This window comes from Elephas maximus, chromosome 6 (assembly GCF_024166365.1).
Source record: "Elephas maximus indicus isolate mEleMax1 chromosome 6, mEleMax1 primary haplotype, whole genome shotgun sequence".
Classification (NCBI taxonomy): Eukaryota; Metazoa; Chordata; class Mammalia; order Proboscidea; family Elephantidae; genus Elephas; species Elephas maximus.
The window spans coordinates 94,417,188-94,431,182 of record NC_064824.1 but is presented as its reverse complement, the minus strand read 5'-3'; the positions used below and the strand labels follow the sequence as shown (position 1 = coordinate 94,431,182).

Sequence of the window (13,995 nt, the reverse complement as noted above, 5' to 3'; positions counted from 1 at the left end):
TTCCATTACTATTTTCATAATGATGACTTCCAAATCTCTACCTATATCATCCTAGCCCTCTCTCCTGAATTCTGGATCCTTTTTTCCAACTGCAGATTATCATTTAGATGTCCTGGAAACCAAAAAAACAAATCCACTGCTGTCACGTCGATTCCAACTCATAGCAACCCTGTTGGACAAGTAGAACTGCCCATAGGGTTTCCAAGGTCGTAATCTTCACAGAAGCAGACCACCACATCTTTCTCCCACAGATGTCCTGTAGAAACTATAACATTTATTTCTCAAATTGGACTTACCATCTTTCCTTCTTTTTCTTCCACCTTTAAAAAAAAAAAAAACCTCTTCTTTCTTCTGTGTTGGGCTAACAATAAATGGGAAGGAGGGGTATTTATCCTGTAGCATCACTGCCATTTCTCTTACCGATAAGATATTGGGAAAGAAACAATATGGTAAATATCAGGATAATCATGCCCCCACCTGCTTTCTTTTGGGTCTTTTTCATGCTAAAGACAAATCAAGTAGGTTACATAGCATCACATAACAGTTGAAATCAAGGGTGGCATATAAACCTGGCCTTCCCAGAACCCAACCCTTATATACCATAAATCCTGTAGTTGAGAACCTACAGAGCTATTTACCCTTACCTATTCTCCTGTAATGGTCTCTGTGATTTGACAGTAAATGAGCTTGGGCTTTTCTCAAAGTTAGGAGATGGTTATGATTCTTCTCACAGACTTTGGGAGCAGCACCTCAGCTGGTGTATGGAGTTTGACAGCAGCAGGGAGTTTTTTTTTTTTTATTCTCCTGTAATGGTCTCTGTGATTTGACAGTAAATGAGCTTGGGCTTTTCTCAAAGTTAGGAGATGGTTATGATTCTTCTCACAGACTTTGGGAGCAGCACCTCAGCTGGTGTATGGAGTTTGACAGCAGCAGGGAGTTTTTTTTTTTTTATTCTCCTGTAATGGTCTCTGTGATTTGACAGTAAATGAGCTTGGGCTTTTCTCAAAGTTAGGAGATGGTTATGATTCTTCTCACAGACTTTGGGAGCAGCACCTCAGCTGGTGTATGGAGTTTGACAGCAGCAGGGAGTTTTGTAGTAGGCCTTAGGCGTGGGGCAGTAAAGCAGAGCCCAAGATCTAGAAGGTAATGGAGGAAACCTACCATGTACTTTATTGTCTAAGCTAGAAACCTAAGCAACAATCAGACACAACTCATCCAGAACCATCACACTGTACTGAACCATTTTCTGTTTCTGGAAATGTATGCATTTTCAGTCCTTCATGCCTTCTTTTATGCTATTCCCTAGAGCACCTTTCTAACTGGCATACTCCTACTTATCCTTTCAGACAGCTTAAGCGTCATTTCTACTGAAAAACCTTCTTGGACCTTTTTATGGGCAGAATTTGATAGTCTTTTCTTTATTACTGAGTATTATCTATCTGTTTGTCTGTCTAACTAACTAACTCTCCTCTGAACTGGAAATCTCTTTGAGTGTTTATTTGGCCTTATTCATCATTGGCTGCATAAAAAACAAAAGGACCCAAACTTGTTGCCTTCGAGTCAATTCTGACTCATAGCAACCCTATCAAACTTCCCCATAGGGGTTCCAAGGAGTGACTGGTAGATTTGAACTGCTGACCTTTTGGTTAGCTGCCGAGCTCTAAACCACTGTGCCACCAGGGCTCTTATTGGGTGTATACTTCTTCCTAAATTTCAGTAAATGTTTGATAAGTGACTCAATGAAATATATAGTAGGTAAACAATAAATTCCATTTATTACTGATCTGAGAGTAGTATTCTTTTATTATATATTAACTTTTCTGTTGTGCTTTATTTAGCCACAAAATATATTATTGAGCAGTATATATCCTCTTGGAGACATAAAAATTGTGGATTTTGGAATGTCTCGAAAAATAGGGAATGCATGTGAACTTCGGGAAATCATGGGAACTCCAGAATACTTAGGTAAGGATTTCCTTTTACTTTTTACACCATTTTTTAAATTTATTGAGCAAATAATACCTGTATAAAACAATATTCTAGAGCATGTAATTTCAGGATACATTTGGTTCAAATATTTAAATACATTTGATACCTTTGAATAGACTATGGTGAATGTAGGCTTATTGAGACTTCAAAACAGTTCAGAGGACATTGAAAATATAAGTGCAAAAGTTTGATTTTTGTGTGCAAAGGCTTTATACATGGAGAAAAAGAAATGTAAAAATGTAAAAAGAGACAGGAAGTTAAGAAACAGGAGAAAAATGAAAAAAAAAAAGTACATAAACTGAGAAAATCAGTGACCCATTATTGTCCTTGAAGCCTGACTCTTGGATAGACCTCACTTCTACTTCTGTCCTGGCAGCAAATCTAAAGCTACTTATAATACAAAGATTTTCTGTTTGGCAGGAGTTGTTAGCAGTACTCCTTGCTGTTTGTGGCTGCTGTTTTACAAGGTGAGGGTTTGTTTAGAGCTGTGAAAGGATAGTTTTGAAGAAGGGTGCCAAAAAGAGCTATGATTAGGTGATCTAGAAATATTGTACTAAAGTAATCAAATGAGTATATGAAAGATCTTTGAGTTGTATGAAGCAGTATACAAATTTAAAGTATTTTAATTAATGGTAATAATCTTTTTACCTTTCTTGTTGTTGCCCAGGTTGATAAGCTTATGCAAAATCAAACCAAAAACCAAGCCCACTGCCGTCGAGTCAATCCGACTCATAGCAACGCCATAGGACAGAGTAGAACTGCCCCATAGAGTTTCCAAGGAGTGCCTGATGGATTCAAACTGATAACCTTTTAGTTAGAAGTCATAGCACTTAACCACTACGGCACCAGGGTTTCCAAGCCCATGCAGCCACTGAAAAGATACAGCTAAAGAGAACAGATGCCACTCAGCTAGGCAGTTGACTTTCCCAAAAGTGAAAAATACAGAAAATTACTAACTTTTGAATGCTAATAGGGGCTATAATGTCCTAAAGTAAATTATTACGGTTACAGATAACACAGCTCAGAAAAGAATGTGAAAGATTGTAGGTAGAGTAATGAGAGGCTGACAATATATGATATGACTCAAAGCCTTTATTAATAAAAATGTTAGGCTTTAGAAAACAGTTTATCTTTTGAGAAATTATGAAACCATATTGTGAAACAAGAAAGTTATTATTCAATCATAAATCCTAGTTCAGACTCTACTAATTTGAAATATATGGTAATGTAGAGAATATATTTTGCACTTCTTATTTTTGGAAGATGAGGAGATATGGGGCATTAATTCCTTAGGAAATTGAGCTTTTGATAGTTTAAGAGGAATATTTAATCTACTTTAAAGTCTAAAGCATTTCTAAGAAGCCTAATTTGCTCATAATGTCATTGTAAATGCTATGATCCTATTTACACTGAAAAAAAAACTTAAATCAGTCTAATAAAATAATGCTAACTAATTAGTAAAAGGTAATAAACAAACTTTTTGAAAGGTTCTGGCTTCTAATATCTTGCCTCTCTGTAATGAGTTTGCCTTTTTTTATGTAACAAGAATATTATGGATTCTTTTTAAACCATCCAGTCATATAATTTGCTCAATATTACCTATGTTTAAATGTACAATCATAAGATAATTAATGCCATGCTAAATCTCTACTGATCTTATACCACTGGGCTTTCCAAAATTGAATCCAATTCTAATTAATATAGTTTTCATGTTATTAAATTTGTCAGTATTGAATTTGAGTTTTATTTTCTCTTTCAGCTCCAGAAATCCTGAACTATGATCCCATTACCACAGCAGCGGATATGTGGTAAGATTTTGTTAGTTACCTAAACGCCTTTATTAAAAGTTGGGTAATGTATAGTCTGGAGTCCTTGGGTGGTGCAGCGTGCTTGGCTGGAGGCCCAGAGGCACTTCGGAAGAAAAGCTTGGCTATTTACTTTTGAAAAATGAGCCATTGAAAACCCTGTGGAACACAGTTCTACTCTGACACACATGGAGTCACTGTAAATTGGAATTGTCTTGATGACAACTGGTTTGATATAAATGCTGAGAATCTTTGATTCCAAATGTAAAATAACAAAGCCTTCTTTAAAAGGTTGTACTCAAGTATCATTATCATGCGACGGGAAATTTACCTGTCTGTTTTGTTAAGTAACACCTTGTCTCTGAGCTACAAGGTACAGCAATAAATAGACAAATCTTTTTCCTCAAGGAAGACTAGTCTAGTAAAAGAACAAAATAATCATAATACAGTGCTAGATTTTCTCTTGTTGTTGTTGGGTGCTGTTGAGTTGATTTTGACTCATACTGACCCTCCGATAAAAGTAAAATGCTTAATAAGCATGGAGGAAGCAGCAGTCAAGAAGGTGTTGTTATGTTCCACCAGGTGAGAGACATCTGATTTAGGTCAAGAAGAACTAGGACAGTATTTACTAAGCAGAAAAATGGAGTCAGACCAACACAAAAATCTAGTTTTATGAGAGTACCTCTCTAGGAAATTGTGAGTTTTTGTGGCTAGCACATAGAGTATATGATAGGGAATCGGACCAGAATTAATACTGGAAGTTTAATTGGGACCACACTGGGGGACTGAGCCATAGGCCAAGTGGAAGAGTTTGGCTTTTTCCCTTTGTTCCATGAAACTGTTACTGAGTTTGCCATGCAAAAAGGGCCCTGTGGTTAAATAAATGGGTGAGACATGTATTGTATTGTATTGTCTTTTTCTGGTCCCTTAAATATGTCATGAACATATTTAAGGCTCTGAAAAATTTGGCAGTGAAGAAACTCTACCTGCCGAACTTTGTGCTTTGCTAATTTGCAAACCCCAGGGTCTCAGTGAGTCAGAATTGCCTCTGTGGCAATGAGTTTGATTTTGGTTTATTTGCCCAAAAGACCTATTACATTTCACAGACCATTACTGTGCCGTTAGACATTGTTTGGGAAATGCTGCTCTTTGAGCAGCTTTGTGTTCTGACCGCTGGTGTCAGTGTGAAGGGTAAATTGTAGATATAATGACATATATTTAATATGTTACATTTTTTATGTAATTGTATAATACACATGCATTCCGCTGGCTGTATTCTCTTTATGTGAGGCAAACTTTGAGGCCACACAGTTATTTTAGTTTTAATAATATAGGAACTTTTAACAGAAATTTAAATCTATAATTTAATTGTACAAGTCTTGAGGATAGGCATATGTAGAGTACTGATTAAACTTTGTATAAATATTTTAAGATTAACACAATTTTTAACTCCCTTCCTCTCAATTGTTTTTCAGGAATATTGGTATAATAGCATATATGTTGTTAACTCGTACATCCCCATTTGTGGGAGAAGATAATCAAGAAACATACCTCAATATTTCTCAAGTTAATGTAGATTACTCAGAAGAAACTTTTTCATCAGTTTCACAGCTGGCCACAGACTTTATCCAGAGCCTTTTAGTAAAAAATCCAGAGTAAGTAACAACATTAATTTGTTTAAATACTATAATAAAATAAATAATGTAAGTTCATTAAGAAAGATAAATTCTAAAATAATATAAAATTATTAGAAGTATGCTCTAATGTTTCAGGTAAAAGAGGAGAGAGATGGTATGAAAGTTCGTTAAATAGTAAATATGTAACTGCAAACATAGAAAATATAGAATAGGAAATCTTGGAGTAAAGAGAAAATTTGGGCTGTCTCTTTCTACCATCAACTTGATGGTAGTGGGTTTTTTTTTTTTTTTTTCTATCTACCACTAATCCTTGAAATTCCCTAAAATAATTAGAAGTAAAAGGTTTATCATGCATATGACTGCTTAGGAAACCCTGGTGGTGTAGTGGTTATGTGCCACGGCTGCTAACGAAAAAGATTGGCATTCGAATCCACCAGGCACTCCTTGGAAACTCTGTGCGGCTGTCCTGCTCTGCCCTATAGGGTCACTATGAGTCAGAATTGACTCGATGGCAACAGGTTTGGTTTTTTCTTTTTTTTTTTTTGGTTTATGACTGGTAATGATAATACTTTATTATAAATGATTGTAATTAAATAACTATGGTTATGTAATAAGCCCCCCCCCCAAAAAAATCAAACCCATTGCTGTCAAGTTGATTTTGACTCCTAGCGACCCTAGAGTTGCGTAGTAAACCGAAAAAGCTAAACCTGTTTCTAAGGAGCGGCTGGTGGGCTTGACCCATAAATAATCAATTATCATATCTTTAAGGTTCAGATGCCCTTTGACAACGTACTAAAGAAGGGACTGGAAACCATGGCTTAGGACTCTTATCTCACTCACTGGCAACTTCAAGGCAAGAACAGAAAAAGCCAGCCTGCCTTTTCTTTACCTAGGATCAGCCTTATTTACTTTAATATGGCTTAACTGCATATAAAGTAGAAGTTGTAATACAGTGCCTCGGGCTGGGATCCTGGTTGTGTTGTCAAGGTCTTCTAGCTCTGACAATTACTTAATCTTCCTAGGACTCAGTTTCTTTTTCTGTTGGAAAAGGAAAAAAAAAAAAAAAACTGAAGGTTTGTTTCTTTTTTTTTTTTTTTGGTTTCGTGCAAGTCCAAACGAAATCTCACTGGCTATAATTTAGACATGAATGATCATTTAGTAGAAATAGTAATTTTTATTTTCTTAATATTTTTTACCTAGATTCTAAAATTTCTGTAATGAGTGCATCAATAGTTTTTATAATCAGAAAAAACTGAACATAAAAAAGAAAGATTAAAGAAATATATACTCAATTGATAATGGTGATTGTATTAAGGTTGGAATTAGGAATATAGATGGGTTTTTCTTCTTTTGAAATATTATATAATATAACCATATTACTTTCATAAAGGAGTCCCTGGGTAGCGCTAACAGTTAAATGCTTGACTACTAGCCAAAAGGTTAACAGTTCAAACCCACCCAGAGGCACCTCAGAAGACAGGCCTGGCAATCTGCTTCTGAAAGGTCACAGTCTTGAAACCTTATGGAGCAGTTCTGTTCTGCACACATGGGGCTGCCCTGTGTCAGAATCAATTTGACAGCAACTAACAGTAACAACCCAAAAAACCATTTTCTCAGTGTTCATTGTAGTATTATTTATAATATCAAAATGCTGGGAACATCAAGCTTGGTTAAATAAATTAGTACTAATAACAGCTGTCAATGCATATGTTAATTCCCTCTGTACTGACATGGAAAGGTATTTGAGCTATGTTGTGGAGTGGGTGATGAAAGCAACTTTCAGGAAAAATATGAGTCGTATGAACTCTTGTGTATGTGTGTGTGTCTACACGTATGTGGAGAAAATTTCTGGAAGTGGGACTGGGGAAAGTGATTTTACTTTTTACTTTCACAGGTGATAACATGGTACAATGGTTAAGAGCAGAGACTCTGGAGTCACAGTTCCACTCAACTGTACCATTTATAAGTTATGAGATCTTGGGCAAAATCCCAGCCTCTTGGTATCTTACTTGCCTTATCTGTAAAAAGGGGAGAATAATAATCTCCATTTCCTGGGTTTCTTGTGATTATTAGATAATATATGTGTAGCATATAGAGCATTTAATAAATGTTAGCTGTTATTATTCCCTTGTGTTTGGATTTTATATGATAAACATATGCTATTTTCATAGTAAATGAAAAATGTACATATTCTATCAAACTGCAGACATTTTCCAATTGATCTTTAGTTTTCAATTTTCTTTTGGCATTCCCCCCAAAAGGAAAAGGCCAACAGCAGAAAGCTGCCTTTCTCATTCTTGGCTACAACAATGGGACTTTGGAAACTTGTTTCACCCTGAAGAAACTTCTGGTTCCTTTCAAATTCAGGATCATACAATAAGGTCCTCTGAAGACAAGACTTCTAAACCTTCTTGTAATGGAACCTGTGGTGATCGAGAAGACAAAGAGAATATCCCAGAGGACAGCAGCATGGTTTCCAAAAGATTTCGATTTGATGACTCATTGCCCAATCCCCAGGAACTTGTTTCAGATTTGCTCTGTTAGCACTTTTCCCTTTGACTCATTTAGACTGAATTTGGAATTTTAAATCTGCTCCAGTGTGTGATTATGGTTTGTAGCTTCATATATGGCATGTTTATATTGTAAATGCATTTTTGCAGAGAAGAATTTAGGTAAGTGCTTTTATGCTAAATTATTAGTTTCAAGCATAATATCATTTCTTATCCTGAAATACAGCTCTGTAGAGAGGGAAATATTTAAATATATGACAAAAAATAAAATTGTGAGTTTCCATGTTAATGAAAGAATTCAAATGAACTGGAATGTTTTACATATGAGAAAAAATGGTTTCGATTATATTGCGGTGAATGTAAACTGAACAAAATGAGACATTTAATTTAATAGCTTTTTTTTTTTTTTTTCGCCTAAACCGAGTCCTATACCATGCCTGTATTGACAGAATTTGTTTAAGAAAACAGTGTCAGGTTTAAGTCAGAATATGTACTGTATTCTAGATGCTCAAGAGACGTCTTAGAATTGAAAATGTTTTTTAATCTCAAGTATTTTGAAACTGCGTAAGATTTCCATTATGTAAGGTCTGCTACATGAGAGAGGCCCTGTGACCGGAACAAAGGTGTTAGAAACCTTGCCACATTAGCATACCCAAATGCCTTTTGCATGCTTGCAGCATACTTCAGGTTTAATAAGGTCTGGAAGATGGAAAATGACGGTGTGTAAGTGTAAGGTTTTCCGTCTTCCACAGCGTCTTTCTAGAGAGGAGAAGATACTTAGGTAAAACTGAATGTGCTCTATTTTTAGTCAGCTAAGCATATATTTTTTTTTAAAAAGCATATTAATTGGCTATGAAAATTCTCACTATTATTAATATTGATATTAATATTAAAAGAACATGTTTGCAGACTTAGGCAGCTTACAGAATTTTTGATGTCTTCTCAGTTTTAGTTCTAAAAATGTGCATAAAAAATATCATAGCACCAGCAGGGCTATTAATACAGTGCTAGAGTCACCAGTCGCGATGTTTATGTGATCATAAAATATGATGGCATCAAGCTGTTCTAGAGTGCTTCTGTAAAATTCCTGGTGAGTGATGAGGATTGGCATAAGGCCATCTGCAGAGAAGCCTGTAAGTATGGTCTTTTACTGGGACCAGTGCAAAAGGGGAGAACATTTCATCAATTGGCTAGTGGTTCAGTCCATTAATGGGAGGAGAAATGTACTCCTTGGGGCAATCTTTGATGAATTTCTACCTTGTGACTATCACATAGTCTGTTGTATTATCATATAAAGATAACTGTAACCTCATGATCATGTTATATATCAAAAGAAACTATATTTTGACAAAAAGTACCTGAGTGTTCCCCTTTGATTCATGTATTATTTTAAAACCTTTAACCTACTGAAATTTTGATAAAAGTTCAAATTCTTTAGACTGAAAAGTTATTATTAATCATCAGGTCAATTTATTTGGCTAAATGGCAAATTCCTTTAACATCTTTAGCAAGTTCCTTTTACTTGTGTGTGCATATGTGTATACGTGTATGTATAGGTGTATGTATATATGTATAGAGATAAAATATAATCTTTAGACAACTTTATCTTAGAGATTCTTTGCTCTAGTATATTGTGCTCAACTCAGGTGCCAAAGAGCTCTCTTCTTATTACATGTAAATATGCATTTAAATTTTTTAAGCAGCAGTTTTTTGGCCCAATAATCTAGCCATAGAAGAAGCAATTTAGGGCACTTAATTTTGAACTGATGAGTTGTTTATAAATTATCGATTGTCCATTTATTTGCCTTCAGCATTAAAATAATGCAGGTAAAGCTTAGTAAGTCATTGGAGAATGAGAAAATGATTACTTTCCCAAAAGATCATATTACACTTTTAAATTTCTAGAGGCATTATAAAAACAAAACAAAAAAACCCAAACCCACTGCCGTCGAGTTGATTCCGACTCATAGCGACCCTATAGAACAGAGTAGAACTGCCCCATAGAGTTTCCAAGGAGCGCCTGGAGGATTCTAACTGCTGACCTTTTGGTTAGCAGCCGTAGCACTTAACCACTATGCCACCAGGGTTTCCAGAGGTTTTATATCATACCAAAAACTAAGAATCAGGAATGTTTGAATTTTCAATTATAAGCTATTTCTTAAAAGATATTTTATACCAGCTTTCGTTTTCTCTGAAGAATCTTAAAATAGTTTACATGCTTCCCCTTAGTTAATAGAATGCACATTCTAAATTTCCAAATTTCCATACTTTTTTTTTCTAACATTGTTTTATAGCAAAAAAACAACTAGTAGTTGCACAAATGTTATACAAACCTGGTCTTTTCATAAAGTTGAAATGTGAAAATAAATTCAGCCAATCTTTAAAGAGAATTTATTAAATAAATTTTTCTTCTTTTTCTCTCAAGATTAAAAAAATGTGTATCTAAAGAGCCTCTCTTAAGTGAACAAATGTCAGTAACAAACTCATCAGAAAATTAATGTTAAATTGTGAGAATTTTATAGTTTGATTTGGATTGAGTCCCTGGATAAATAGGATTAAAAATAGATGATGTTTAGATGACAATTAAAATTGTCATTTCAGTTTTTTTCCCCACTGTAAAGTTAACCTAACTCTAAACAGTAAACTCTAGTGGCCCTTTAAAGAAGTGAGCAGTACCTATTCTCCAGTCGGTAGCGAGATAAGGCGCTTTTGCCAGAATAAAAATCTACACATTTCTTCATTTATGAAGAAAGCCTTGTGATGAAAAAAGTCAGCTGAACCAGTGTAATCAGTGACATAATTGATTTTCATTCTGGCACAAGGCTTCTTTTTTCATTTTGGACTGGTCACAAATAGCTCACGGACCATACTTTGAATAGCCTTGCTCTCAGCAACATTTATAAATGTTTTATAACTGTTTACACTTCTGTTTATTTTTGAGTTTGCAGTTTGATATCTGACTTGGAAGCATATCCTTGTTAAATGCTGTATAAACAATTGTATTTTAACTTCAAAACTATTAAAATTAAGTTATCTGACTTCCAATTTTGGGAGATTATTATCAATTTATAATTTTATAAAAGTATTTTAAAGAACATTAACTCTCATTTTAAATTTTACACAAATTACAACCATCTTAGCTTTCGTTAAATAAGCATGTTGCTTAAGGCATATATATATATAAAAAAAAGGCATATAGAGAGACATTATTATGAATATATCAGTAAACTGTTTATTTTATCAATTTATTCTTTTGGTTGAAAATTAAAAGCACTTTTTTTTACATTTGTGGTTGTATTTTGTTTGAAGGTATTTCTAAATTTCTTAAAAGCTTGCCTGGAGGTTCTAGCCCTTGACCCAGATTATCTTTGAACTCCTTTTCCAATACAGATATGCTTATTAGATCCTGTCCATTGGAAAAGCTGCATGAATTTGAAGGCAAACATATGTTCTCTGTCTGTAATAGATACTTTTAGAAAATGTGAATGAATGACATTGTGCTTCCTGTTGTACAAAGATGCATAAGAGATTCTTCAAGAAGCTTAAAATCTGATTGTGGAATAAGATACATGATAAAATCAGAAAATCACTGTATAAGAGATAGGAAGTGTGAAGAGAGAGACGTGGCATACAGAATTGGACAATTCATTGACTGTGTAGGAAGGAGAAATGGATATGTGTTAGAACTTTTTAACTGAGCAGTTCCCTTTCAGGCTCCATGTAGGCATTTATTGCTTTACCTTTCCCCCTGAGTACTGCCTTTGCTGCCCCATAAGTTTGGCATGTTGCGCTTTCACTTTCGTTTGACTCTAAGAGATTCGTAATATCTTCCTTGACCCATTGTAGTTAATAGTGTGTAGTTTAATTTCCATGTTTGTGTATTTTCCCGTTTTTTTTTCTGTTAATTGATTTCTAGCTTTACTCCAATATAGTCAGAGAAAATACTTTGTATGATTTCAATCTTTTTAAATTTATCACAACTTGCTTTTTGACCTAAAATTTGGTCTATCCTGGAGAATAGTCCATGTACACTGGAGTAGAATGTATATTGTGCTGTTTTTGGCTGAAGTGTTCTATATATGCCTGCTAAGTCTAGTTTTATAGTGTCATTGATATCCTCTCTTTCCTTTTTGATCTTCTTTCTAGATGTTCTGTTCAACATTGAGAGTGGTGTATTGAAGTTTCCAACCATTATTGTAGTACTAACTACTTTTCTGGAAACCCTGGTGGCATAGTGGTTGAGAGCTATGGCTGCTAACCAAAAGGTATGCAGTGCGAATCCACCAGGTGCTCCTTGGAAACCCTATGGGGCTGTTCTACTCTGTCCTATAGGGTCACTATTGCTACGAGTCGGAATTGACTTGACAGCAGTGGGTTTGGTTTTGGTTTTTGTTAACCACTTTTCCCCTTCAGTTCTACCAGTGTTTGTATATTTAGATGCCCTGATGTTGGGTGCATATATATTTATGATTGTTAAATCTTCTTGATTATTTGACCCTTTATTACTATATAATATGCATTTTTATCTCTTCTAATGGATTTTTTCTTGAAGTCTACTTTGTCTAATATTAAGATTGCCACTCCAGCTCTCTTGGTTATTATTTCATGGAATATTTGTTTTTCTGTTCTTTCACTTTCAACCTATTTGTGCCCTTGAGTTTAAGGTGTGTCTCCTGTAAACAGCATATAGTAGGATCATGTTATTTAATCCATTCTGCCACTCTGCCTTTTGATTGGAGCATTTAATCCATTTATATTCTCAGTAATTACTGATAAGTGACTGTAGGGTCGCTATGAGTCAGAATTGACTCGATGGCAATGGGTTTGTTTTTGTGATACGCTGAACCGCAGAAAAGATTGAAGTTATCAAGGATTTCATTTTACTTGGACCCATAATCAACACCCATGGAAGCAGCAGTTAAGAATTGCACTGGGCAAATCTGCCACAACGGACCTCTTTAAAGTGTTGAAAAGCAAAGAAGATGTCACTTTGAACACTAAGGTGCGCCTGACCCAAGCCTTGGTATTTTCAATCGCATCATATGCATGTGAAAGCTGGACAACGAATAGGGAATACTGAAGAGGAATTGACGCCTTTGAATCATGGATAGTGATGGGCAATTCAATAGTTTGATCTTGAGTATTAGCTGTTTTACAAGCTTTAGGCAATAATACCTTTTATAAATTCAATCTTTTAGCTAAATTCAGAAACATAACTGAGGAACATCAGTACTGCTCAGATTTCAATCAGATGCCACCTTTTGTCTTTATCATAATGATATTAGGAAAAAAACATTACTACATCTGAATTAAATACATAATAATTAACCATAGCTTCTTCAAAGGCACTATAATACTAACTGGAGCCCTGTTGGTACAGTGGTTAAAAGCGCAGCTGCTCTGTCCTGTAGGGTTGCTATGAGTTGGATTAACTTGATGACAACGAGCTTGGTTTTTTTAATCATTTAATTTGCTGATTCTTTGTTCTGCCTGATTAAATCTGTTGGTTAGTCTTTCTACTGTATTTCTCATTTCAGTTATCATCTCTTTCAGTTGCAATATCTCTTTTTTTTAGATCCTCATAGTTTGTCCTTGCATTGTTTACCATTTTTTTATAGCTCTTTTTCTGTCTTCCCTTATTTCTTTAATTATGTCTAGTGTTATTGTATTCTTCCATTTTTTTCATTATTTGGTCATCCCTAGATGTGCCTTCACACTCTTTAGATGTGCCTTCACACTCTTTAGCATGTTTATTTGGATGCACCATTGTTTCTCTGTTCTTTGAGTGTCTTGTGATTTTTTGTTGGTGCATTGGACTTTTCAAGGGTGTTAACACTCTTAGTTTTCCCCAGTATTTGGTAGTGTTGCTTGCACTACTTTCTGCAAGAAACTCTTAGGGGGGCGGAGCCTTTGACATTTGCTTACCATTTTCTCTCCCTTTCTGTGATAACTTCTTCTCCCTTCCTGATTTAATAAGGATTTAAAAGCTCCAGATCTTGGTTTTCAACATTCAATGTCCTCCAAACACACCAGAGAACATGCTGTAGTCAGTCT

At 35.0% G+C, this 13,995-nt stretch overlaps 1 protein-coding gene across 1 annotated transcript in view; it reads left to right on the top strand.

Annotated features, from left to right (window-relative positions):
• STK17B (serine/threonine kinase 17b) overlaps positions 1-11,224 on the top strand; it is a 39,632-nt gene extending 28,408 nt beyond the window's left edge. Inside the window, exons 5-8 of the mRNA XM_049887742.1 lie at positions 1,839-1,965; positions 3,749-3,797; positions 5,270-5,449; positions 7,693-11,224. Coding sequence (XP_049743699.1) covers positions 1,839-1,965; positions 3,749-3,797; positions 5,270-5,449; positions 7,693-7,975 — 639 coding nt within the window. The 3' untranslated portion in view covers positions 7,976-11,224. The remainder of the gene's footprint in view (positions 1-1,838; positions 1,966-3,748; positions 3,798-5,269; positions 5,450-7,692) is intronic.
• The last annotated feature ends 2,771 nt before the right edge of the window (positions 11,225-13,995 follow it).